The sequence below is a fragment of the Oncorhynchus kisutch genome, linkage group LG2 (assembly GCF_002021735.2).
Source record: "Oncorhynchus kisutch isolate 150728-3 linkage group LG2, Okis_V2, whole genome shotgun sequence".
NCBI classification, from domain to species: Eukaryota; Metazoa; Chordata; class Actinopteri; order Salmoniformes; family Salmonidae; genus Oncorhynchus; species Oncorhynchus kisutch.
The window spans coordinates 24,811,849-24,838,853 of record NC_034175.2 but is presented as its reverse complement, the minus strand read 5'-3'; the positions used below and the strand labels follow the sequence as shown (position 1 = coordinate 24,838,853).

The following is a 27,005-nucleotide window of genomic DNA, read 5'->3' as shown; positions in this document are numbered from 1 at the left end:
TTGTCGTGGTGATTTGGGGAACAAAACTGAAAAACAGATGGTCGGAAATGCATGGTGCCACATCAGGGGCCTGTGCAGGAGGATGTAACGTTGCAGAACGTTCAGATAGAAATGTGTTGTGTAGAACGGAAATGGTCTGAATAGGGAATCGTGCCAGCTCTATCCAGTCTATTTCTGTCTGCAATAATGTGTTTTCCAATCCCTAAACACACCCAAGACGCTATGGTACAGGGTTGGGGTCAATTCCAGTCAATTCAGGATGTACACTGAAATTCCAATTCTCTTCAATTAGGAATTTGGTTTACTTTCTGAATTGACTGGATTTGAAATGGAATTGACCCTAACCCTGCTACGGTGTCACATGAGTATGTAAAGATCTCTTAACCACCACCCAACAGTTAGCATCCATGCCACTGGGTGAAGGGTCACACTATGGGCATCTGCCAGCTGATGGATTGAGAAACACTAGGTGCGGTTTCAGCTGGCCTTCAACACATAACCGACAGACTGGCATGCTCTGACCAACACTGATGACTGTTCAAAGTCCTCACAAATTAGTCTGCCTGGTCTATGTCTATGGAATATTCTGGAATAGGTTTAACACGTGCTGGTAGATACTGGTATTTAATACTAAGATGGCTACCTTGGAATTAAAAATTAACTGACAAAATCCCAATTGAATCATGGTGTTTGAAGATATAGGCCTACTACCATGTAAAAACGACACTATTCTGTAAACCGCACAAAAAAAATCTGTTTGTGACAAAATTCAGTTTTTATTTACAGTGTATTACGTGAATAAAAAAATCCAACATCATCCGAAAGTGGGACAAAAGGTCTGTCCATCTGGACAAAGTTAATGCAAATAGCATGGCTTTTGCAAGTTCTCAAATACCACATAAATGTTTCATTAATCAGTAAAGGGGGCATCGTATTCTGCTGGTGTGAAAACTAACAGTTCTTTGAACATCAAGAAGCTACATTTTGACAGTCATTTTATGGGTGCTTTGATGCAGGACCATGTGTACCACATTTGAAATTGAATCATTTCAAAAGGCCTGTGAAACAATACTCAACATCAAATTGCACCAACTGAGAACCTTACAGTCTTAACTCATGTGACCAATCCATTTTATTGGTGGCTCAGATCAGGCCAATTTACATTGCGATATGTAAAATCTAGAGGACTTCAGAACTCACTAACATTCAGGCAGAGTTGCAACTTACAGGTTATACTGCAATCTTTATAATGGGAAGATAGTATTTAAATACTACTCTCTGCGCAGCCTATTAACTGTTTATTACTGAGATTGATTGTGAATGTAAACTGAGTAAACATTAAATTCTCTCTTCGCTGCACTCATCTTGATAGCACTGTAAAAATATAAACCTATAGTCCTATTCAGTCTTTAGGAAAATGGACATATCTTTTTTCAGAAACTCTGATCTACTTTTGTCAATTCCTATAATAATCCATCTTGTATAAAACAGTTCACATTACAAGTTTAACAGATTTAAAAAATAACTACAGTCCATTCAGATAGTTCAGACCCCTTGACTTTTTCTGCGAAAACAAGTAATTTTTGCAAATCTATATATTTAAAAAATATAGGAATAACTTATTTACTTATGTATACAGACCTTTTGCAATGAGACTCAAAGTTGAGCTCAGGTACATGTAGAGCTGGCCGCCTGGCCAAACTGAGCAATCGGGGGAGAAGGGCCTTGGTCAGGGAAGTGGCCAAGAACCCAATGGTCACTGAAGAAGCTCCAGAGATCCTCTGTGGAGATGGGAGAATCTTCCAAAAGGACAACCATCTCTGCAGCACTTCACCAATCAGGCCTTTATGGTAGAGTGGACAGACAGAAGCCACTCCTTCACAAAAGGCACGACAGCCCGCTTAGAGTTTGCCAAAAGGCACCTAAAGGCTCGAAGACCATGAGAAACAAGATTCTCTGATCTGATTAAAACAAGATTGAACTCTTTGGCCTGAATGCCAAGCGTCACATCTGGAGGAAACCAGGCACCATCCCTACGGTGAAGCATGGCGGTGTCAGCATCATGCTGTGGGGATACCTTTTAGCAGCAGGGACTGGGAGACTAGTCAGGATCGAGGGAAAGATGAACGGAGCAAAGTACAGAAAGATCCTTAATGAAAACCTGCTCCAGAGCGCTCAGGAGCTCAGTCTGGGGTGAAGGTTCACCTTCCAAAAGAACAACGACCCTAAGCACACAGCCAAGACAACGCAGGAGTGGCTTCGGGACAAGTCTCTGAATGTATTTGAGTGGCCCCGCCAGAGCCCGGACTTGAACATCTCTGGAGAGACCTGAAAATAGCTGTGTAGCAACAGTCCCCATCCAACCTGACAGAGCTTGAGAGGATCTGCAGAGAAGAATGGGAGAAACTCCCTAAATAAAGGTCCGCCAAGCTTGTAGCGCCATACCCAAGAAGACTCGAGGATGTAATCGCTGCCAAAGGTGCGATTATGTAAATGTGATATTTCAGTATTCTATTTTTAATAACTTGCTAAAATGTCTAAAACACTGTTTTTGCTTCGACATGGAGTATTGTGTGCAGATGGATAAAAAATAAAAAAAATTCCGCATCCATTTTAGAATAAGGCTGTTAAGTAACAAAATGTGGGGGGAAAAAATCAAGGGTTCTGAATACTTTCCCGAATGCACTGTATAGTGAGCAAAAATACTATGTCCAAAGATAGACTTCGAACAAATATCAAGACCTTAAAGAAGGAAGTGGAGATCGTAATATGGAACTCACAGTGATCAACCATATAACGACTAGGCTGTGATACCAGTATCGCAATGTTTTTCCCATAGCAAAAATGGCAACACGGAGCAGGCCCTTTAAAAACCTGCTGTAATATTGGGTGCTGTAGCATGGAAAATAAATCCATGTGAATCTGGATGAGAACATAATGATGTTTGTTTCCCTAAGTTACATTCGCTTCGTGTTTGTTTCCCTGCACGATGCCTGACTATCAATTAGAGGTAAAATATCACGGCCATGTGACACTGATTTATGCCACAAGTTACTCTTATCTAACCAACTGACTTGGTCTGCCAAGTACTGCCTTTTTTACATGACTTCATTTGTAAAACACATCAAACATTCATCTCCCGAAGGAGTGGTGTTCCTGTCTTCATGGAATGTACTGATGAAGACTTTCGGATAATCTTTAGGAGAACGAGGAAGTAACGTAGAAAACATTGACAAAACAGTCTTAAGAAAAATCAATCCGCCTCCAACGGGTCATGGTCCCTGATGTCTCCGCCCATACCCTGAGAGTCAGCCCTGCCTCCACCACATAGGCTCTTTCCTAATTCGGCTTTCCTGGATTTCGCATGTCCTCTCTCCTCGCCTCAAAATACATTGGAGAAGGTCCAAGAGGAGAGACCTTGGATCTTCTACAATGCATGAGAGAGGAGGTAAAGTACAGAGGAAAGACGAATCGAGAAAGAGCCGTAGTGTAGGGAGAGGGTTAGATTAGTAGGGAGGGGGTGGGCTTCTTGCCTGGCCATGCCTCTTTAGCGTACTTTTTCTTGCGGGGCTCGTTGAGGACCTCGGAGGGATAGGGGCCTGTAACGGGGACAGGGTTGAGGGTGACAGGTGGCTGGGGGGCGTCCGGGGCCAGGTTCACCTCTGGGGCCGGGTTGGGGAAGGGCAGAGGGAGACCCCCCAGGATAGTGGCTCCGCTCGGGGCCCCGGCGTGGTGGCCCTCGTGGCTGGTGGGTGGCAGGTCCCCATAAAGGCCGCCGCCGAAGGTGTAGTTGTGGATGCGCCTCGTCACAACGTCGTCCATACTAAGTGAGCCGTGCCTCTCCATTTTCTGTTTCTAGAGTGGAAACGACCAAAGACTGAGTAGTAACTCATCTGTAGGCTATGTATAGTGTTTGTTTCTGGGATATCATTGCAATTATCTTAATTATAGGCTTCCTTAAACTGAAATGTGACCGTATAAAAGGATCTTGACACCTCATGCAATAGATGCATTTTAGTGGCTTACCTTTATAGGGACGACAGCAGTCTGCACCATGTTCCTGAAGCGCCCCACTGAGGGATCAATGTCCTCTGTAAGGTTTCAAGAAGCACTGAGTTACTGCATGCATTACATGAGTGAAGCAACAGGTTTTAGATTGGCACAAAGTTCCTTATTTTCACCCAACCTCAGTTTATATAATTACTTACAGCACCAGTCAAAAGTTTGGACACCTACTCATTTCCATGGTTTTTCTTTATTTTGTATTATTTTCTGCATTGTAGAATAATAGTGAAGAAATCAAAACTACGAAATAACACAGGGAATTTTGTAGTAACCAAAAAAAAGTATAAAACAAATCAAAATATATACTTTACATTTGAGACTCTTCAAATAGACCCCCTTTGCCTAAATTACAGCTTTTGGCATTCTCTCAACCAGCTTCATTAGGTAGTCACCTGGAATGCATTTCAATTAAAAGGTGTGGCTTGTTAAAAGTACATTTGTAGAATTTCTTTCCTTCTTAATGCGTTTAAGTCAAACAGTTGTGTTGTGACAAGGTAGGGGTGTATATTTTTTACCCTATTTGGTAAAAGACCAAGTCCAAACCCAGGCCCTGCATGTCCCCAGGCACCCTCATTTGTTGACTTCTGTGATCGAAAAAGCCTTGGTTTCATGCATGTCAACATCAGAAGCCTCCTCCCTAAGTTTGTCTTACTCACTGCTTTAGCACACTCTGCTAACCCTGATGTCCTTGCTGTGTCTGAATCCTGGCTCAGGAAGGCCACCAAAAATTCAGAGATTTCCATACCCAACTATAACATCTTCCGTCAAGATAGAAGTGCCAAAGGGGGCGGAGTTGCAGTTTACTGCAGAGATAGCCTGCAAAGTAATGTCATACTTTCCAGGTCCATACCCAAACAGTTCGAACTACTAATTTTGAAAATTACTCTCTCCAGAAATAAGTCTCTCACGGTTGCCGCCTGCTACCGACCCCCCTCAGCTACCAGCTGTGCCCTGGACACCATTTGTGAATTGATCGCCCCCCATCTAGCTTCAGAGTTTGTTCTGTTAGGTGACCTAAACTGGGATATGCTTAACACCTCGCCAGTCCTACAATCTAAGCTAGATGCCCTCAATCTCACACAAATCAGGTACAACCCTAACTCTGTAAACAAGGGCACCCTCATAGACGTCATCCTGACCAACTGGCCCTCCAAATACACCTCCGCTGTCTTCAACCAGGATCTCAGCGATCACTGCCTCATTGCCTGTATCCGCTACGGAGCCGCAGTCAAACGACCACCCCTCATTACTGTCAAACGCTCCCTAAAACACTTCTGTGAGCAGGCCTTTCTAATCGACCTGGCCCGGGTATCCTGGAAGGACATTGACCTCATCCCGTCAGTTGAGGATGCCTGGTCATTCTTCAAAAGTAACTTCCTCACCATTTTAGATAAGCATGCTCCGTTCAAAAAATGCAGAACTAAGAACAGATACAGCCCTTGGTTCACCCCAGACCTGACTGCCCTCGACCAGCACAAAAACATCCTGTGGCGGACTGCAATAGCATCGAATAGTCCCCGTGATATGCAACTGTTCAGGGAAGTCCGGAACCAATACACGCAGTCAGTCAGGAAAGCTAAGGCCAGCTTCTTCAGGCAGAAGTTTGCATCCTGTAGCTCCAACTCCAAAAAGTTCTGGGACACCGTGAAGTCCATGGAGAACAAGAGCACCTCCTCCCAGCTGCCCACTGCACTGAGGCTAGGTAACACGGTCACCACTGATAAATCCATGATTATCGAAAACTTCAATAAGCATTTCTCAATGGCTGGCCATGCCTTCCGCCTGGCTACTTCAACCTCGGCCAACAGCTCCGCCCCCCCGCAGCTCCTCGCCCAAGCCTCTCCAGGTTCTCCTTTAACCAAATCCAGATAGCAGATGTTCTGAAAGAGCTGCAAAACCTGGACCCGTACAAATCAGCTGGGCTTGACAATCTGGACCCTCTATTTCTGAAACTATCTGCCACCATTGTCGCAACCCCTATTACCAGCCTGTTCAACCTCTCTTTCATATCGTCTGAGATCCCCAAGGATTGGAAAGCTGCCGCAGTCATCCCCCTCTTCAAAGGGGGAGACACCCTGGACCCAAACTGTTACAGACCTATATCCATCCTGCCCTGCCTATCTAAGGTCTTCGAAAGCCAAGTCAACAAACAGGTCACTGACCATCTCGAATCCCACCGCACCTTCTCCGCTGTGCAATCTGGTTTCCGAGCCGGTCATGGGTGCACCTCAGCCACACTCAAGGTACTCAACGATATCATAACCGCCATCGATAAAAGACAGTACTGTGCCGCCGTCTTCATCGACCTTGCCAAGGCTTTCGACTCGGTCAATCACCGAGTCGAAAGGTTGGTTCACCAATTACTTTGCAGACAGAGTTCAGTGCGTCAAATCGGAGGGCATGCTGTCTGGTCCTCTGGCAGTCTCTATGGGGGTGCCACAGGGTTCAATTCTCGGGCCGACTCTTTTCTCTGTGTATATCAATGATGTTGCTCTTGCTGCGGGCGATTCCCTGATCCACCTCTACGCAGACGACACCATTCTATATACCTTCGGCCCGTCTTTGGACACTGTGCTATCTAACCTCCAAACAAGCTTCAATGCCATACAACACTCCTTCCGTGGCCTCCAACTGCTCTTAAACGCTAGTAAAACCAAATGCATGCTTTTCAACCGGTCGCTGCCTGCACCCGCATGCCCGACTAGCATCACCACCCTGGATGGTTCCGACCTAGAATATGTGGACGTCTAAGTACCTAGGTGTCTGGCTAGACTGCAAACTCTCCTTCCAGACTCATATCAAACATCTCCAATCGAAAATCAAATCAAGAGTCGGCTTTCTATTCCGCAACAAAGCCTCCTTCACTCACGCCGCCAAGCTTACCCTAGTAAAACTGACTATCCTACCGATCCTCGACTTCGGCGATGTCATCTACAAAATGGCTTCCAACACTCTACTCAGCAAACTGGATGCAGTCTATCACAGTGCCATCCGTTTCGTCACTAAAGCACCTTATACCACCCACCACTGCGACTTGTATGCTCTAGTCGGCTGGCCCTCGCTACATATTCGTCGCCAGACCCACTGGCTCCAGGTCATCTACAAGTCCATGCTAGGTAAAGCTCCGCCTTATCTCAGCTCACTGGTCACGATGGCAACACCCATCCGTAGCACGCGCTCCAGCAGGTGTATCTCACTGATCATCCCTAAAGCCAACACCTCATTTGGCCGCCTTTCGTTCCAGTACTCTGCTGCCTGTGACTGGAACGAATTGCAAAAATTGCTGAAGTTGGAGACTTTTATCTCCCTCACCAACTTCAAACATCAGCTATCTGAGCAGCTAACCGATCGCTGCAGCTGTACATAGTCTATTGGTAAATAGCCCACCCTTTTTCACCTACCTCATCCCCATACTGTTTTTATTTATTTACTTTTCTGCTCTTTTGCACACCAACATCTCTACCTGTACATGACCATCTGATCATTCATCACTCCAGTGTTAATCTGCAAAATTGTAATTATTTGCCTACCTCCTCATGCCTTTTGCACACATTGTATATAGACTCCCCCTTTGGTTTCTACTGTGTTATTGACTTGTTAATTGTTTACTCCATGTGTAACTCTTTGTTGTCTGCTCACACTGCTATGCTTTATCTTGGCCAGGTCGCAGTTGCAAATGAGAACTTGTTCTCAACTAGCCTACCTGGTTAAATAAAGGTGAAATAAAAAAATAAATAAAAAATATTATGGCAAGAACAGCTCAAATAAGCAAAAATAAACAACAGTTTCTCATTACTTTAAGACATGAAGGTCAGTCAATGCGGAAAATATCAAGAACTTTGAAAGTTTCTTCAAGTGAAGTCACAAAAACCATCAAGTGCTATGATGAAACTGGCTCTCATGAGGACCGCCACAGGAAAGGAAGACCCAGAGTTACCTCTGCTGCAGAGGATAAGTTCATTAGAGTTACCAGCCTCATAAATTGCAGCCCAAATAAATGCTTCAAAGTTCAAGTAACAGACACATCTCAACATCAACTGTTCAGAGGAGACTGCATGAACCATGCCTTCATGGTCAAATTGCTGTAAAGAAACTGCTACTAAAAGGACACCAATAAGAAGACTTGCTTGGGCCAAGAAGCACGAGCAATGGACATTAGACAGGAGGAAATATGTAATTTTGTCTGATGTGAGTCCAAATGAGAGATTTTTGGTTCCAACCACCGTGTCTTTGTGAGAAGTAGAGAATGTGAACGGATTATCTCCGTATGTGTGGTTCCCACCGTGAAGCACAGAGGAGAAGGTGTGATGGCGTGGGAGTGCTTTCCTGGTGACACTGTCAGTGATTTATTTTGAATTCTGCAGGGATAAGCCATCCTATCTGTTTTGCGCTTATTGGGACTATTTGTTTTTCAACAGGACAATGACAACACACCCCCAGACTGTGTAAGGGATATTTGACCAAGAAAGAGAGTGATAGAGTACTGCATCAGATGACCTGGCCTCCACAATCATCCAACCTCAACCCAATTGAGATGGTTTGGGATGAGTTAAACCGCAGAGTGAAGGAAAAGCAGCCAACAAGTGCTCAGCATATGTGGAAACTACGTCAAGACTGTTGGAAAATCATTCTAGGTGAAGCTGGTTGAGAGAATGCCCTTGAATGAGTAGGTGTGCAAACTTTTGACTGGTACTGTAAATTAGGGTCCATGTTTACAAAGCATCTCAAAGTGAGAGTGTTCAACTAGGATCAATATTTTCTTTTAGATCATAATTTTCTTTTTTTTTATGTCTTAGACACTTTGTGAAATATGAAGACAGGCACAGAAACACTTTTTCCTCAACTACAGATAAAGAACCAATACTTGGATACTGGTGCTAGGCCAATGGGGTTAAAGAGAGAGCTTACCCGGGTTGATGACCTCATCGTCCTCGTTGAAGGTGACTCTGGAGTTCCGCCTCTTCCTCTTGGGTCTCTGGATCTCTAGGTTGCCCTCCTCGATGGTCAGGGTGGAGATGCGCTTGTTGTGGGCCGTGTTGAACTCTGTCAGGTTCTGTCACAGCCCAGACAGGGGGATGGATGAATGTTTGGGAAAGGAGAAGTGAAACAAAGTTAATAGACTCATGTGCTTAATAGGAATAGCCTTGTCTAAACACACAGAATTGGAAACAGCGAGAGCAAAAAAAATCAATAAAAAAAAAACACTAAAAACACTGACAGAACAAAAGATAACTCACTATGTCCTGTTTAACAAAGTGTATCTATAGCTACTGTGGTAATAGTACACACCCGCATGTCTATACAAATGCCCTGGTAGACAACTACTGGAGACACACCTCTAACTCGGTCTCCTCCTCTGGTAATCCTAAGAGGCCCTTAGACCCCTCCTCGTCCTCTCCGGCCTTGCTGTCCCCTGTGGCGGCATTGGTTCCTTGCTGGCTCTGAGGTTTCTCCCGGATGGTGTAGGCTCGCGTGGACGCCCCAAACGACATGGTGGAGTCTATGGGGACCTGCTGAGGTTTATTGGGCTCCAGGCGGATGTGTCCCAGGAAGGTACCATGCGCTGAGAACGTAATTTACAACCTTCAAGTCCACATATCATGTAGGGATGTAGTTTATAAAAAGTGAAGTAAAGAGTCAACAAAACATAATAGTTCCCTAGCCTTTATTCTACAGTGCACTCCTCTAAGGCAATGCAACTGTTAGATTTTGAGTCCTTTTACTAGCTGCAGTAAGATACAGTATTTTACTAATGTTCACGACAGTTCACTTACTGCTGTTGTTATCAATAAGGAACACCCTCTTCAGGTGCTTGTGGTAGACCAGGGCAGCATGCACGCGTGAACATGACTGGTGGTCGATGGTGAAGTCACACATGTCCGGGTTCCTCCCGAATAAGTAGTACTTTTTCTCGTCAATGATCAGTTTCTACAAAGATTCACCATCATAACAAACAGATATGAGAAAATACATGTATTGCCCTGTCACAACATCATAGCCAGGTCCCATATATAATTCTGCTTTCTTGCCAACTCATCACTCATTCTCACACCAAGCTGTTTTAGCAAGACAATTTTATAAAGAGTCTGCAAGAGATCAGAAACAGACACCCAGGCTAACAACACTGATAACATTGAATGAAATCCTTTCCAGCTGTAAGAAACCGTTTAAGGCACTGTGCCTCTGAGCCATAACTCAAGAGTGCACCTTCACACTCATGAGCTTAAATATCAGGGCTGGTGTTTCTGTGGCACCTTTCTTAAAACCCAACAGTCACGGAACTCAAGACACCAGTGTGTACTGGTGCTGAGGACAGTCGGGTCCATATCTGGTGCATGCATGTTTGATCCATTTGTTTATTTAGTTAAGTACACCAGGACACCTAGCTACCTATACTGAAGTATACAGACTGAAGTAGACTATATTGTATATTGTGTATACTATATTGAAGTAGACAGTCTAGACTATAGACATTTAAGGGTAAACTACATCACGTAGGACCACATATGGTTCTCGATCAGAGCTTTTGATAAAGCTGGTACAGTTGGTCAGTACAGAATGTCAGTAAACCCATCAGTTGCGTTATGGATGATCTATTATGCAAGATATTAGGCATATTCTAAGGAACAATACAGAATATTTACCCTTGTTTGAGTTTGGCTAATACAGACAGGCAGTTCAAATGTTTGCCCCGTGAAGCCCCAAGCTCTTACCTCGACCATTTTGTCACCTTTCATCACGTCCAAATGGAGTCCTGGAGGGGGCTTGCCTGCCCTGAAAAGAACAAGGACCAAAAGCTAAGCACACCATTCAGTGAAATGTATCAGCTAGCTAGCATGTGTTAGCTAATAAGACGTGGCTAAAAGGAATACATACGTTTCCAGCTACAAAATAAAAAAAGTAATGCTGTTTTGTGATTTTGCATGCACTTGATGTCTTTGTATAACGTAAATATCTCGAATAATTGCATTTTCTCACCATGTTGGACAATCAAAAGATGGTAAGTTTGTAGCAGTTGCAATTGTCGCCATCTTGCAGCATTATCCCATACACAAACCCGTTGAATGCTGGGTAAAACGTTGCCTTGGTTTGGGAATTGTAGTTTTGGGCGGGTTAATCCGTTGACAGCCAAATCTCCCCGTCTCTGCCCAAATGGACGAAAAGAAAGTAATGCATTCCATTATCTACAATGACTTGATTCGACCCTAGAAAAAAGGCTACCTACTGAAATGTAATGGCAACTATGAACTGTGAACATACACGCACTAACGCATACAGTTATTATGCCTAGGTTTCATTATCGCGCATTCCCTTGAATCAGATTGAATAACTTCAAGAATAGTCAATAGAATAGACCATTTTTTATTGAAAAGTCACTGAACAGAAGAACAGACTACTAGAGCAACATCCTCCTTGTTTTATATTCCATTTATATACTGAAAATTGTAGGAAGTTGCAGTGCAACATTTAATTTTGGCGCATGTTCATGTAGCTTCCCATTTATCACAGACCATACAATTTTGCAGAATGTATTTTAATTAGACCTTTGGACTGCTATGGTGTAGAGTATATCATGTTTATTATTCCTGAGGGGCTGTTTGCTTTACAGCTGATAGTGAGAAATCTATAAAAAAAATATATTCACATACAGAGAACATGAATAGAATCAAAAATTCCACAATGCAATACTGTACTGCTAGGAATCATCAATTTCCCAAAGGAAACATGGTGAGTTGTTTCTTTTTTGATTGTAGGCAAATAATAAAATGTTTATGTCTGCATAAAACAAGCAAACAATAAAGAAGTCAAATCCATGTTCACATATCTTTATTGGCAACACAAGCTAGTATCACAGGGCAGGGGTTAACTTTACTTGAAAATATCTGGTTGCCTACTTCCTCATACAGTCGTTGCTTTCAACTGTTAGATCAGTGGCACCTCTCTTGGAAACACAGTTGAGCCTAGACAGCACAACATCGGGTTCTGCACTGCAGCGATGGCAGGCACTGAAGTAGTTATGTCCCTGCAAGAATTAATTGCATCCTTGGATCAAAGTTGTCTGCCACGGACTCTACAGGTTTGCTCTGGTGTATACTTTCAAGGTAGGACTTTTTCATCCTTTTTTCATAAACTCCATGTGTGGGCAAACCTATTTTTACATTGCCTGAAATGAGACAGACAAGCTTACTGATTAACAGTCAGTGGCAGTTTTTTTATACTCAATTCCGACATACACAAACAGAAGTAGAACAAAAGTCTCATAATTAGGCAACAGTACAGACTGTCATATTTACAACTGAGAGTATTTTCATATACATATAATTACATTTGTCCAAATAAGACACCTTCAAATGGTGAGACTAGATACTGTAATTTCTAAACGGTAAAACTGATGTGTATTAAAGTAGTCAAAGGTGTAGTATTTGATTAAATAGTCCTAGAATGCATTTGCAGTTTTCTTTGGTTGTGTTTCAGATTGTGTTGTGCCCAGTAGAAATGAATAGTAAGTGATGTATTGTGTCATTTGTGTCTTATTTACAATAAAAGTACCATATGTTTCTGAACACTTCTATATTAATGTGGATGCTACCATGATTATGGATAATCATGAATGAATCGTTTTGGTATTGCGAATCCAAGACATACGGCTAGGCTGATGTGAAATTAAGTGGCGAGCGCTTAACCAACGTGGTGCAACCAAAAAATGTGATCATCATAGAAAGAAAAGCTCACCAAAGTTAAAAGATTATATTTTGGCCTACAATTGCCTTCTTACAAACATTATCTTCCAACTTTCCTAAAACAAAACATTGAGTTTTACAGTTTTATTCAATCGCTTTGTTGCCATTTTCACAAGTACAAAACTAGTACAAAACTCCAAACTGGTAACACTTGTAACACAGCCAGTCTTACACTCAAAAACGTTCATGTTAATTTTGTTTGGAAACATCTTTCACCACAAAAACATTCATCCAAAATATAAGTTTACTGTGAAATATCATGAAAACATTGGTTTAATCCCCAAAATACAACAATTATACATTCTCAATTTAGTTGTTTTAATAACCAGTTGATCCAATAGCAAAAATGCAAGATACACTATATATACAAAAGTATGTGGACACCAATTAAAATGAGTGGATTCGGCTATTTCAGACACACCCGTTGCTAACAGGTGTATAAAATTGAGCACACAGCCATGCAATCGCCAAAGGCAAACATTAACAGAAGAATGGCCTTACTGAAGAGCTCCGTGACACCATCGTAGGATGCTACCTTTCCAACAAGTCAGTTCGTCAAATTTCTGCCCTGGGCAACTGTAAATGCTGTCATTGTGAAGTGGAAACGTGTATGAGCAACATCGGCTCAGCTGCAAAGTAGTAGGCCACACAAGCTCACAAAACGGGACCGCCCAGTGCTGAAGCGCATAGCGTCTGTCCTCGGACCATTGTTGATACGCATGGGAAACTGTTGAGCGTGAAAACCCCAGAAGCATTGCAGTTCTTGACACAAACCGGTGTGCCTGGCACCTACTACCATACCCCGTTTAAAGACAATGAATCATTTTGTCTTGCCGATTCACCCTCTGAATGGCACACATACACAATCTCAATTGTCTCAAGGCTTAAAAATCCTTCTTTAACCCATCTCCTCCCCTACCAGCTACACAAGTAGTGAATTTAACAAGTGACATCAATAAGGGATCATAGCTTTCACTTGGATTCACCTGGTCAGTCAAGATCATGGAAAGAGCAGGTGTCCTAAATGTTTTGTACACTCAGTGTATATCATACTTTTTTGTTTATATTTTACAAACATACATTGGAATTCTGTAGTTATCCAAATCTGTATATGTTTTGAAATGTATAGGTTTACAAAAAGGTTAAGTGATTATCGAATAACAGCAGTTGGATTAAGTAATAGTGAAAGGTATATTAACAAATTAGACTACCATATTAAAAGTAATGTGAGCATTGCGAAAGGCAAATTCTTAATATGAACATGTATTTCTAGATGAAACACTGATTGAATTTTAGTGAAAAAGTGACTGATTTTGTGTTGTACCCAGTCATTTGGAAATGTGCTTTGAGTTTTGAAACTGCCTTTTTGCTAATCTGTTGTAGCAGGCTAAAGGGTGTGGGGTTTCAAAGTCACCAAGTTCAATAACACAACATACACCAGTAGCACAAAGGGGAGATATTAGGGATTTTTGTGCACAGAGAAAGGGGGAATTCACCAATTACTTCCCAGTTCACAAGTCGTTGTCTGTTCCGTTCTCCCAGGGGAATCCCAAAACTTAGGTCCTCAGCCAATTCGGTACACAAACGGTGTAATCTCACTGATACTGTTTTCTCTTCTCCCACTCTTCATAACACACAATTCTCTCTGCTGCTTTGTGCAGGCTGCTTCCTCCTATATCCCCAAGCACTCCCTGGCTTAACGAACTACAGCCTTGCCTCGTTGGGGCAGGAAGTCCATATAAGGCTTGGGGGTGGAGCCAGCAGGCTGCAATAAATCTCCCCTCAATAACCACTCCCCTCACCTCTCCCTGTCGTCTGCCACACTGTTTTGAGTTTTGTGCTATGTGTTGTGAAAATGTACCACATACTTGTAAAAATTGCACCAAAGCGTAACAAATTGCACCAAAAAAAATGTAACAACCTGCTTACCCCATTGTAAATCCTTCTGTACCGTTAACCCTAGAATCTTCACACTATTAGATACTTTGAGCTCCTTTGCAGTCCTGCCCCTCAAACTGGAGAGGTCATGGGACAGGTGGATTTCTAGTGAGGGTCACTGATAGGACCTTGACCTTGGCAGAGTTCAGTGACATTTTTCTTGCCTGAACCCATGAGTCAAAGTTGTCCAGGGCCTGCTTTGGTGTGCAGATTTTTCCCATTGTGCATGTGTGGGCCAGACTGAAATCATCAACATACTTCCACCTTCTCTCAACATCCCGGGCTGCACCGTCTATGACTGCAAGGAAGATGAGAGGACCCAGCGGAGTTCCTTGAGCCACACCTCCCTTCTGTTCCTGCCAGAGTGTTGTTTACGTCCGGTCACAAAACTGACGAGCCATGCTGTGAGGGCAGGTCTAACATCCAGTTGGGTTGCCGTTCAATGGCGATGGTGTGGTAAATTTTGTCAAATGCCTTGGAGAAGTAAGTATGGTTGAGGGTGGTTATGGTGGATGGGATGTATGACAGCTTGTATAGTCCAAAAGGTTATCGAAATCGTAAGTCAATGATTTTTGGGGTCTGCTTCCAAACTGTCTGGGGTCTAGGCTGGGTTTTATGTCTTCCTTCATCCAGGTGGCAGCAAAGGTCACAGGAATGTTGATAGTTGTGGTGTCAGGGATATAGGCAGTAGTTGGTTGGCTGTCTGGTGGAGGGTCTTGGGGATGAGCACGAACGTGGCTTCTTTCCACTGGAAGAGGGATTCACCTCAATAGTATGATGTTTTGAGGATGTCACTGATGGGTTGACTCAACTCGCAGGCAAATTCTCATAGGATCTGCTGTTGCACATCGTAGGGGCTAGGGGCTTTGTTGGTTTTGATCACACACAGGTTGTCTTCCAAGGGTTGGATTTCTGGGAGAGGCTGCAGGGAATGTAAAAAAGCAGGGATGGCTGTTGTGTCCAGGGAGGTTAGTGATTGGCTGACCTGAGAGAACCAGTTGTTAATTTCATATGTTATTCCTAATTTGTTGTTTTGATCATGGCTAGGAATATGCATTTTCAGAGGGGCCTTGATTTCAGCCAGAGGAGGCTGGTGGGAGGAGCTATAGGAGTGCGGGCTCATTGTAATGGTTTGGAATAAACGGAACGGAGTCAAACATGGTTTCCATATGCTTGATGTGTTTGACTCCATTCCATATATTCTGTTCCAGCCATTACAATGAGCCTATCCTCCTATAGCTCCTCCTACCAGTCTCCTCTGCTGTCATCCAGGGTCTGTCAGTAGGGTGCATTTTCACAGTTTGGACAGGGAGGTGGTCATTACACACAGCAGTCCATGTTATAGAAGGCAGCAGTCTTGGATGTAGCATTAGGGGCATTGTATACTTCTTGCCAGGAGTGGGTTGTGATCAACTTTCCAAAACTGTCCAGATTAGATTGTCGGATAGGGCGATGCTCTCACTTCTGGTTTGTTGGGCTTTTGGAGGCCATAGTACTGCCTGATGATCACTGAGGCAAATGGCTGGTAGGATGGATGGTTTATGGGAAAGCTGGTTCATGTCTGAAATGATTAGGTCCAGTATTGCATCACCTCTGATACCTTCAATGCCTCTGGTCCCCAAAACCTCAGTGAACTGCTCAGCCCGAAACCGTCTTCACTGTCACTTCGGTCGAATGATCAAAGACTAATTGCAGTCCCAAAGACACGCTTAAAAACAATGGCTGACTGAGCATTCTGTCGTCCTCCGGCTCTGGATCAAGCCCCCCCACCCCCACCTCTGCATGCCCCAGACCACAACTGCCTTTTGCCTTTAAATCTAAGCTCAATATGATCTATGTTGTGATGCCTGTTGTTGGTCATATACGTTAGTTTAGTGTTCTGTTGTTTTGTCCCTGTAAAGAGCTTTGTGATTTACATCTGTAAATGAAAAGCACTCTACAAATTGAATTTATTATCCTGCACAACTTGGGTAAGCCCATTTCCTTGACAGTGTTTGTACCCATGCCTTGAGGGTATGATCTTTGTGCCTATTTGTCACTCATCATTATTCACAATTCATTCATGATTATCTGTAATCATGGTGGCATCCACATTAATGTAGAAGTGTTCAGAAACATATTAGATTCTTATTTATAAAAAAAAGTGACTCCAGTGACACAATATATTATTTACCATTCACACCTCCTTCTTCTCCTTCTTTTCATATCCATACTGTCTATATCCCCCATTCACATACATACACTACTGTTCAAAAGTTTGGAGCCACTTAGAAATGTCCTTGTTTTTGAAAGAAAAGTAATTTCTTTTGTCCATTAAAATAACATCAAATTGATCAGAAATACAGTGCAGACATTGTTGTAGATTACTATTGTAGCTGGAAAAGGCAGATTTTCAATGGAATATCTACATAGGTAGTTCTGGCAGACCAGGGGGTTTGGTCAAGACATTTACACGGACAGAGTAGGATTAGCTCGGTTTCAAGGGTGTTTATTTAAATTATAAATCAAAAAGAAAAGGATGGGTCTCCCCCATGAGACCCTCCCCGGGATACCGTCTTCTGGGCTACGGGTCTTGCTGTATCCTGTCGGGATCAAAACTCCACTCTCTTCTGTTACCTCTCTAACCGTCCCCAACTATACGGGAGTCCTTTCTTCTCCCACTCTCCCTGTGTGCTGCCTTTCTGGCAGCTTTATGGGCCTTGCACAGCTGGTGAGCAATCAGCCCTGGATTTACTCACCAACTCCCAATCAGCTTCAATTAGTCCTGGCCAGAGAACCTATCGAGACCTGGCACGTCCAGCAGATGGAGCCATCGCCTCGTGATGTATACACCATCTGTCACCAGGCCTCGACGAGTCTCCCCCTGGTGGCTGACCTGCTGTACATCACACAGCCCCCCCTTAGCTCTATCAGGGAGGGGACTGTCATCAGTGAAACGTATGTCTCCTTTCTCGATAGGGCATCCGCGTTTCCATGCTTCTTCCCTGACCTGTGCACAACAGAACAAGAGCAGTGTTGAAGGGACAAGAACCACCTGGTGACCCGATCGTTTGTGTCCTTTCCCCTGGCCATCCAGACCAGGGGAGCATGGTCTGGGACCAGGGTGAAGTGGGTACCTAACAGGTAAGTCTTGAGAGTGTCTAGCACCCACTTCACTGCTAGACACTCTTTCTCAACAATAGAGTAGTTTTTTCTCTCTCTGTATCAGCTTTCGGCTGATGTACATGATGGGGTGCTCCTCTCCATCGTGTATCTGGGACAGAACAGCACCTAGTTCCGTATCACATGCATCTGTCTGGACCACCATCGGCACCTGGAAATCGGCGTTATGAGAATCGGATGGGAGCACAGTGCTTCCTTCAGATGGCTGAACGCCACTTATGTCTCGTCCGTCCATCTCACTGTTTTCGGGAGGCGGGCTCTGGTTAGATCGGTGAGTGGGGAAACTATAGGCGCGAATTTGGAGATAAACCGGCTATAGTATCCGGCCAGTCCCAGGAAGGACTTGACCTGTGTCTTGGAGCGTGGAACGGGCCAGTCATGTACCGCGTGAACCTTCCTATCCTGGGGCTTGAAGTTCCCCCGTCCGATCAAATACCCCAGGTACTCCACCCCCTCGAAACCTAGTTTGCATTTTGTGGGGTTCCACAGCCAGGTGCTCTTCCCAACCCTGGCTGTGGATGATGATATCATCCAGATATGCCGCTGCGTACTGCTGGTGGGGTCAAAGCACTCTGTTCATCAGTCTCTGGAAGGTGGGCGGGGCTCCATGGCGACCCGAACGGGAGCACCAGGTACTGATACAAACCGTCAGGTGTCGAGAAAGCCGTCTTATCCCGGGAGGAGGCTGGCAACGGTACCTGCCAACATCCTTTGGTCAGGTCAAGAATGCTGATGTACCGGGCCTTTCCCAATCGGTCGATGAGCTCGTCCACCCTTGGCATGGGGTAGGCGTTGAATAAGCTTATTTCGTTCACACCCCGGAAATCATTACAGAAACGGAGACTACCGTCCGGTTTGGGCACCAACACGATGGGGTTGCACCATGCACTGTGAGACTGTTCAACGACCCCAATCCTCAGCATAGCCTCCACTTCTTGTTTCACGGCCTTCCTTCGGGCCTCCGGAATCCGATATGGCCTCTTTCGTACCGTTTTCCCAGGCCAGGTACGGATGTGGTGTTCAATGAGGATCGTGCGGCCTGGCTTCTCGGAGAACACCGCCGTGTTCCGATCGACAAGCTCCCGGACCTCTTGCTTCTGGGCTGGATCAAGGTCCTTGTTGCTCGGGACCACCACTGGTACCGTTGGCATCCTGGGTCCTGACCATAACATGGCCAATGCTGTCCTTTCGTGTCACTTCTTCAACAGGTTCATGTGGTAAATCTGTTGAGGTTTCCATCTTCCCGGTTGCCGTATGCGGTAATTGACTGGGCCCAGCTTCTTGATCACCTCGTATGGCCTGTGTTGTGTTGCCAGGAACTTACTTTTGGCCGTGGGGATTAAGACCAACACCCTATCTCGCACCTGGAATTCTCAGGGCTGGGCTCCCCGATTGTAGACCTGGGCTTTGGCGCGTTGGGCCTTCTCCATATGTTCCCTCGCGACTGGCCATACGGCTGTCATCCGCTCCCTCATCGTCTCCACGTGCTCTACCACGCTGCGTAATGAGGTCGGTTGGGCTGCCCACACCTCCTTGGCGAGGTCCAATAGGCTACGTGGCCTCCTACCATAGAGGAGTTCGAAAGTGGAAAACCCCGTGGAGGATTGGGGTACTTCTCAGATTGAGAACATTAGGTGGGGTAGTAGCTGGTCCCAGTTCTTCCCGTCCTGCTCGATGACCTTACGCAGCATTTGCTTGAGCATTTTATTGAAGCGCTCGACGAGCCCATTCGTCTGCGGTTGAAAAATGGAGGTCCAGATCTGCTTGATCTGCAGGAGGGCACTCAACTCTTTCATTAGGCGGGACATAATCTCCGTACCTTGGTCTGTCTGGATCTCGTTCGGGATGCCCACCCGGCTAAAGAGGTGGAACAGCTCCCGGGAGATTCCTTTGGATACTGCCACCTGTAGGGGAATGAACTCGGGATACTGGGTGGCATAGTCTACTATTACGAGGATGTACCTGTGTCCTCGTGCTGTTTTTACCAGGGGTCCCACTATGTCCATGGCAATGCGTACAATGGGCACCCCGATGATCGGGGGTCGCCGACTCGGCCCGGCTCCCACTCAGCATGGCCTGAGTGCTCTAATGCGTCTCCACTGCATTCAGGAGGCCCTCCAAGGTCTGGAGCACGCATAGACTCGCTGCCCTCTTCATGTCGTGTGGTAGTACCCGTACGAAGCGATCCAGGACCATTTTGTCTAGGATGGAGAGGGGGGATATGTTGGTTAGGAGCAACGCCCTGGTGACGCGCAGTAGGTCGCTCCTCTGGGCTCAGGGGGGATGCGTCAGTTACGAACCTCCAGTCGTGGAACCGTTGAGCCCGATGGGCCAGGCTGTACCCATAGCGGCTGAGTATCTCTCGTTTGAGTCCGTCGTAGTTAGCCGCCTGTTCGTCTTTCAGGTCCCAATACGCCTTTTGGACATTTCCAGAGAGGAACGGGGCCAGCAGCCTTGCCCACCTCGGCCTTGGCCATCCTTCCCGTATCGCTGTCCGTTCAAACGTACAGAGGTATGTTTCGATGTCATCGTCTTCTGTTAGCTTGATTAAATACGGGTTGGGAGGTGATTCAGGAGACGCTCCTCCTTGTAGCTTCCTGATTTCCTCAACGAGGCGGACGTTTTGTAGTCATTGTTCCTCCAGTGTTTGTTCCTGAACCGCCTATTGTGCTTGTTGGGCCCGGGCAAACTGAGCTATCAACTCGTCCATGCTGATGCTGTGTAAACATCAACCTTGATCTGACCACGTTATCAGAGTGCCCGCATTATCCACCACTTGTGGCAGACCAGGGGGTTTGGTCAAGACATCTACACAGATCAGACACGGACAGAGTAGGATTAGCTCGGTTTCAAGGGTGTTTATTTAAATAATAAATCAAAAAGAAAAGGATAGGTCTCCCCCATGAGACCGTCCACGGGATACCGTCTTCTGGGCTACGGGTCTTGCTGTATCCTGTCAGGATCAAAACTCCACTCACTTCTGTTACCTCTCTAACCGTCCCCAACTATACGGGAGTCCTTTCTGCCCCCTCTCTCCCAGTGTGCTGCCCTTTTGGCAGCTTTATGGGCCTTGCACAGCTGGTGAGCAATCAGCCCTTGATTACTCACCAACTCCCAATCAGCCCCAATTAGTCCTGGCCAGAGAACCTGTCGAGACCTGGCACGTCCAGCAGATGGAGCCATCACCTCGTGATGTATACCGTCTGTTACCAGGCCTCGACGAGTCTCCCCCTGGTGGCTGACCTGCTGAATGCCACAGCGTACAGAGGCCCAATATCAGCAACCATCACTCCTGTGTTCCAATGGCCCATTGTATTAGCTAATCCAAGTTTATCATTTTAAAAGAACTTATTGATCATTAGAAAACCCTTTTGCAATTATGTTAGCCCAGCTGAAAACTGTTGTTCTGATTAAAGAAGAAGAAGTGCCTAGTTTGAGAAACAGATGCCTCACAAGTCCTCAGCTTGCAGCTTCATTAAATAGTACACGCAAAACACCAGTCTCAACGTCAACAGTGAAGAGGCTACTCTGGGATGCTGGCCTTCTAGGCAGAGTTCCTCTGTCCAGTGTCTGTGTTCTTTTGCCCATCTTAATACTTTATTTTTATTGGCCAGTCTGAGATATGTATTTTTCTTTGCAACTCTGCCTAGAAGGCCAGCATCCCGGAGTCACCTCTTCACTGTTGATGTTGAGACTGGTGTTTTGCGGGTACTATTTAATGAAGCTGCCAGTTGATTACTTGTGAGGCATCTGTTTCTCAAACTAGACACTCTGATGTACTTGTCTTGCTCAGTTGTGCACCGGGGCCTCCCACTCCTCTTTCTATTCTGGTTAGAGCCAGTTTGCGCTGTTCAGTGAAGGGAGTAGGACACAGCGTTGTACGAGATCTTCAGTTTCTTGGCAATTTCTCGCATAGAATAGTCTTAATTTCTCAGAAAAAGAATAGACTGACGAGTTTCAGAAGAAAGTCATTTGTTTCTAGCCATTTTGAGCCTGTAATCGAAACAAATGCTGATGCTCCAGATACTAGTCTAAAGAAGACCAGGTTTATTGCTTCTTTAATCAGCACACCAGTTTTCAGCTGTGCAAACATAATTGCAAGAGGATTTTCTAATGATCAATTAGCCTTTTAAAATGATCAACTTGGATTAGCTAACACAACGTGCCATTGGAACACAGGAGTGATGGTTGCTGGTAATGGGTCTCTGTACACCTATGTAGATATTCCATTAAAAACTGCTGTTTCCAGCCACAATTGTCATTTACAACATTACCAATGTCTACACTGTATTTCTGATTAATTTGATGCTATTTTAAAATGGACACAGAAGTGCTTTTCTTTCAAAAACAATTACATTTCTATGTGACCCCAAACTTTTGAACGATGGTGTATATATTTATATTCCGGACTCTGAAAACTGCTCTGATGTCTTAATTCCTTGTCATTTTATTTTGCTTTCTGATTATGTGCGTATTGTTATTGTATTGCTTGATATTGCTGCACTGTTTCACTGCACCTGCAATAACATCTGGTGAACTGTGTAGGTGACCAATAAACTTTCATTTGACTTCTATTGGGCACAACATCATCTGAAACACAACGAAAAGAAACGGCAAATGCATCCAACAAGTTTGTAGAGTCACAAGCTTGATGTAGTTATTGTGTGCTAGGAATATGGGATTAAAATACCACATGTTTGAGTACTTCAATACTCATATAAGTGAATGTCTAAATACTGTATGACACCTTCAAATGGGAGGACTAGATATATAAAGTGCTTTCCTTTCTAAACAGTAAAACAGATATGTATGAAAATACCCTCAAACAAAAGGTGACACTGTACTGTCGCCTCATGAAACATTTTGCTTCAGTCTAAATAAATACATATAGGAGTGTATGTAATATCACATGTTCAAAGGTTAATAGATCATATGCTTGGTTATATGGATGGACGGTCAGTCAATAGACTACCTTGAAATGTTGCAGCAGACAAATAAGGAAATGGGGGGAAAAATGAGTGTACAAAGTCTCATGTTCCTAGAACAGAAAAGTTAATACTGTGTACTGCATATATTAAGATCTTTTTCCATCAGTTCAGGAATGCTTTGTAATTGGACAGTATTATTGAGTAATCACCTCTGATAAAAAAATATATATAAATCAACAAGTACTGTACATATATGTTGCTGCAAATATGCATTGTCATCAGAGCTGAAATTGTGGTGTGTTGATGCTTTATAGGGTCTGTTTATGAGCTGTCGGGAAACGAGGTGTGCCTATCCACGGGGGACCTGGTGAAGGTCATCGACATCGAGCTCCGGTCTGTCAGCTGTGAGGACATCAGCAACAATGAGAAGTTTCAGCTGCCCCTCAACCATGCAGGTGAGGCTTACGGTTATCAACAAATGCACTTAGCCAGTGCTAGAAATAGAAAAACCTCTGGTCCACCAAGCAAAGATGATCGACTCTACCAAGAATAGCAGTTCTAGTAATTCTATGTAAGTGAACCCCCCAATTCTTTATTAACCATGGTAATATGTTTAATCAATTCTAATAAAGTCCCTTGATCAATGCTGTGTTATTCATGGGCTCATTGCGGACTCTCCCTCTCAGATCTGTTCAAGCTGGTTCCAGAGGAGATGCCATACAACACAGTGGAGGAGATGGTGAGTCTGAGGCCTGTAGGCCTGGACACCTGCTTTCCCTTCACCTTCACCAGCCGATGTGAGCTGACTTTTGAGAATTTCACCCTCGGTGCCGGGATGGCCGTGACCATGCTGTACATCGAGCAGCAAGACGGGGGTGAGGAGAGCTGCGTCCGCTGTCAACTCAGAGGCCAGCAGGGGGCGTTGGCTGAAGTGCTTGTCCCCTTCTCCTGCCGTGGGGAGTTCTATGAGTGTGAGAGTGACCAGACCTACACCCTCCAGGAGATCATATCCTCGCCCCACCTCTGTAGCCGGCGCTTTCGCGTCAGCAAGAAGACCAAGCACAGGGGATCACTAGTCTTCAGCCCCATATACCAGGTCCAGGCCATCATGCACTGTGAGTAGAACCTGACTCTGAGTCAACCAACGGCATACTTCCTTAGCTAATGCAAAAAACACTGAGATATCATGTTATAATCTAGAAGTGAGAGATGTGTTGGCTGAGGAGCACATCATTAAAGCTATTGGCAAGCTGTAGCCTGCATTTCTTTTTCACAAATCATTGCACTACAGGATTGTACATTTTGAACATACAGCTTAGTTTTTGTGTTCTGCTCATCATCAAATGTAGTACTTTACTGTGTGGGTCTACACCCTTCAACATAATTTCTCAAATTTTCTCACAGTGAGGAAGAACATAGTCAAGTTCCCCTCCAGCTTGGAGGTGGATGTAGTCGACGTGACGACGCAATCCCAAGACTTCACATTTGTGACCCCACTCACTCTGCCCGAGGTATTTGCCCAGCCAGATGAGGCCTTCCCCACCATGGCTGAAATACTGGAGCACCATGAGGGCCAGCCTCTGTTCCGCTGTACCTGGCTGGCTGAACTACACAAAGGCCATCATCTAGTCCTTCACAAGCGTGGTTCCTCAGCCATGGTTCTGGTTTCGGGTATTAAGGGGCGCAATGCCCGCCAGTACTTCCTAGTGTCGCAGCGCTACGGGGGACTCCTGAGACGGAGGCCGCGGGAGTTTGAGTCAGTGTACGAGCTGTACGCCGCCTCGACCCGGGCACTGTTTCTCAAGGTCAGGGTGACGCAGCACAGTGAGGAGCTGGATGAGGAGCGTTTTCTGGCGCTCAGTGTGGGCGAGCAGCTGGAGGTGCTGCGCTGCGAGAAGGTGAAGCTGCCCGGTGGAAGAACTAGCCAGGAGAAGAATAACCAGACCATGGAGGTCCTTGTATGTAGACGTCTCCAAGAAGTGGACAATGACGAGGAGGAGGATGAAGAGGAGGAGAGTGAGGTGGTCCACTTGCCCCTGTGCATGCAGAGCCACTTTGTGGAGAAGCTCCCGGATAACAAGAAGTACAGCCTGATGGACTTGTGCAAGGCCTTCGCTCTGCCGTTGGATGTTAAGGTGGCGAGCCGTGACGCAGAGCTGGAGACAGATCCTCTGGTGGGGTTCTCATCCCTGAGACTGGAGGCTACTACTATACAGCCCATGATACAGGCCAGCCTTCCAGGAAATCCAGAGAGGTGCTTTGAGATACCCACTCACTGGCTTAACATGTCTTTGTCCTTTACTAATGACCCCTTGCCTTTGGCCCAAGAATATCACCTGGAGACAGTTACAGAGGTGACAGACTCATTCTATTGCGAATTTCGAAAGCTCACCGCATCAGATGAGCCCCCACCACCACGTCCACCAAAGCCGTCGTCAAGATCAAAGCCATCGTCAGGCTCAAAGTCTTCAAAGGCAACCCCTTCATCCTCACAACCAGACACCCCCTGCCATCCACCCAAAAGTGGCACCCTTTCCCTGTTGAGTGGTCTAAGTCTTGATAGCAAAAAGACTCACAGGCCCCCTGCTCCTCTGCCTCCGGTAAGCTCTTCCTTTCAGACCTTATGTACTTTCTAGGCAGGATATAGCGCTGCTCATCTCCTGTTGTCACTCCTGTCTTGCTGGACTCGTTTACTGTCCTACATGTCCTGCCTACTGTCTTGCATCCCATGTAATGCCCTTGTACTCTGCCTTGGAGCCCCCACATTCCTTGTCTTAGCTGTGAAGTTGTCTCTATGTCTGCTGTTTCTGTTTTAACTTTTTTTTTAAGTATCTGTAAAGTGTTGTTACGTACGCCTCTTGGAGGGAACGCAACACCCCGCTACATCTCTTCTCCCCGTGGAGTGAAAAAAGTATGTGATCGTAGGTGTGGGGAAGGGTGACAGAAGCAGAGAAAAATACAGTTTACAGGGAATTTATTACTCCTACACACGGTAAGGTGAGGAAAAGGCCCTGGATGGAACCAAAGCAAAGAAAGTAAAAGTTAGTCCCCTCTTCTACCTTACCTGCCTTCCCACTACTTACCTAACCTTTAGTACCACCTGGCACGCTAACCAAAATACAGGGGGTGGTCCGCCCAGGTCTTACCTAGTGTGCATAGACAGATTCAATACTACGGGTTATGTATGCCCGCAGGCCTCTTGCCTAAACACTCCCAAGGTGCGTTGCCCTCCCCCAGGGACAATTACTATTACTAATACTTAGTGAACAATTTCAAAAATCAAAAACACTAAATCCTATTGGCATACATACCTCAGAAGGAGCGGCTACAAAATAATATCCACAAAACTTTTACTGACTGCCACTACAATCAACATAGAACATAAAAAGCTCTCTTCTAACAAAGGAACACTTAATTTTATCAAGCTGGAGAAGGAGTTGGTCATTTCAGAGACAGCTGTATCCCCTGACGAGAGGGAGGGGTCAGAGCTCAAATCTGCGATGGGGTCGACCAATCAGCTGCTTAGAATCCAGGAAGCTATTTCCTGAAATACACACACATACAAACCCACAAAAACACAGAACCTGGGGAAACGTGTGTTATGTGTTGAGATATTGTGAAGTACACTTTAAATAAGTAGTGACTTCATTTGACTAGGACTAGAATGCTGCCTTATATAATAGGGTCTTGGGTTTTTTCAATCAATGTCTTATATAACATATGTTACTGTAGTCTCATTAGTTATCATGTAAAGATGTTATTTGATTATGCAGACACCTCGCCCCATGCAAGTATGTGGTTCCTGTTTTTTCAACATAGCATGTACACCTCCTAATATAATGGTAGTTTCATTTTTCCTGTTGTCGTGAAGGCTATCATAGATGACCCTCCGCTGAATCCAAGAAAGCCTATGACCGGTGTCAAGTCAGGAAAGGCTCAGCCAAACACTTACGTCACGTCTATAAGTCACAAGCCCAACAATAAAGGTACAGTATGTCCTACATTAGAAATTACTTATGAGCTATGACATCAGGGAAGTAAAAGTCAACGCCAAAAACTGTCCCATTCATCATTCTGCATTTGGTGTAGCTTTTTATAAAACATTTTACTGTTATCTGTAGTTTTATTCTTTGTTTAGATAAATGTTTTTGCACTGGGTGACCACTTCACA

At 44.9% G+C, this 27,005-nt stretch overlaps 2 protein-coding genes and 1 non-coding gene across 3 annotated transcripts in view; 1 reads left to right on the top strand and 2 right to left on the bottom strand.

The window, feature by feature from the left end:
* Window positions 1-891: 891 nt before the first annotated feature.
* On the bottom strand, window positions 892-11,215 carry LOC109910366 (nuclear inhibitor of protein phosphatase 1-like). Its single transcript, XM_020509556.2, has 7 exons — window positions 11,044-11,215; window positions 10,779-10,839; window positions 9,840-9,993; window positions 9,402-9,628; window positions 8,974-9,118; window positions 4,027-4,091; window positions 892-3,855 (listed from the first exon to the last, which is right to left on the bottom strand). The coding sequence occupies exons 1-7, from the start codon at window positions 11,094-11,096 to the stop codon at window positions 3,502-3,504; spliced, it is 1,059 nt and encodes a 352-aa protein (XP_020365145.1). The 5' UTR covers window positions 11,097-11,215; the 3' UTR covers window positions 892-3,501.
* Window positions 10,239-10,402, bottom strand: LOC116356897 (small Cajal body-specific RNA 1). The gene has a single exon (XR_004205195.1).
* A 758-nt stretch (window positions 11,216-11,973) lies between the features above and the next one.
* LOC109910260 (protein THEMIS2) overlaps window positions 11,974-27,005 on the top strand; it is a 17,000-nt gene continuing 1,968 nt past the window's right edge. Inside the window, exons 1-5 of the mRNA XM_020509397.2 lie at window positions 11,974-12,167; window positions 23,149-23,289; window positions 23,521-23,949; window positions 24,239-25,434; window positions 26,706-26,820. Of these exons, the coding sequence (XP_020364986.1) occupies window positions 12,062-12,167; window positions 23,149-23,289; window positions 23,521-23,949; window positions 24,239-25,434; window positions 26,706-26,820 (1,987 nt within the window). The 5' untranslated portion in view covers window positions 11,974-12,061. The remainder of the gene's footprint in view (window positions 12,168-23,148; window positions 23,290-23,520; window positions 23,950-24,238; window positions 25,435-26,705; window positions 26,821-27,005) is intronic.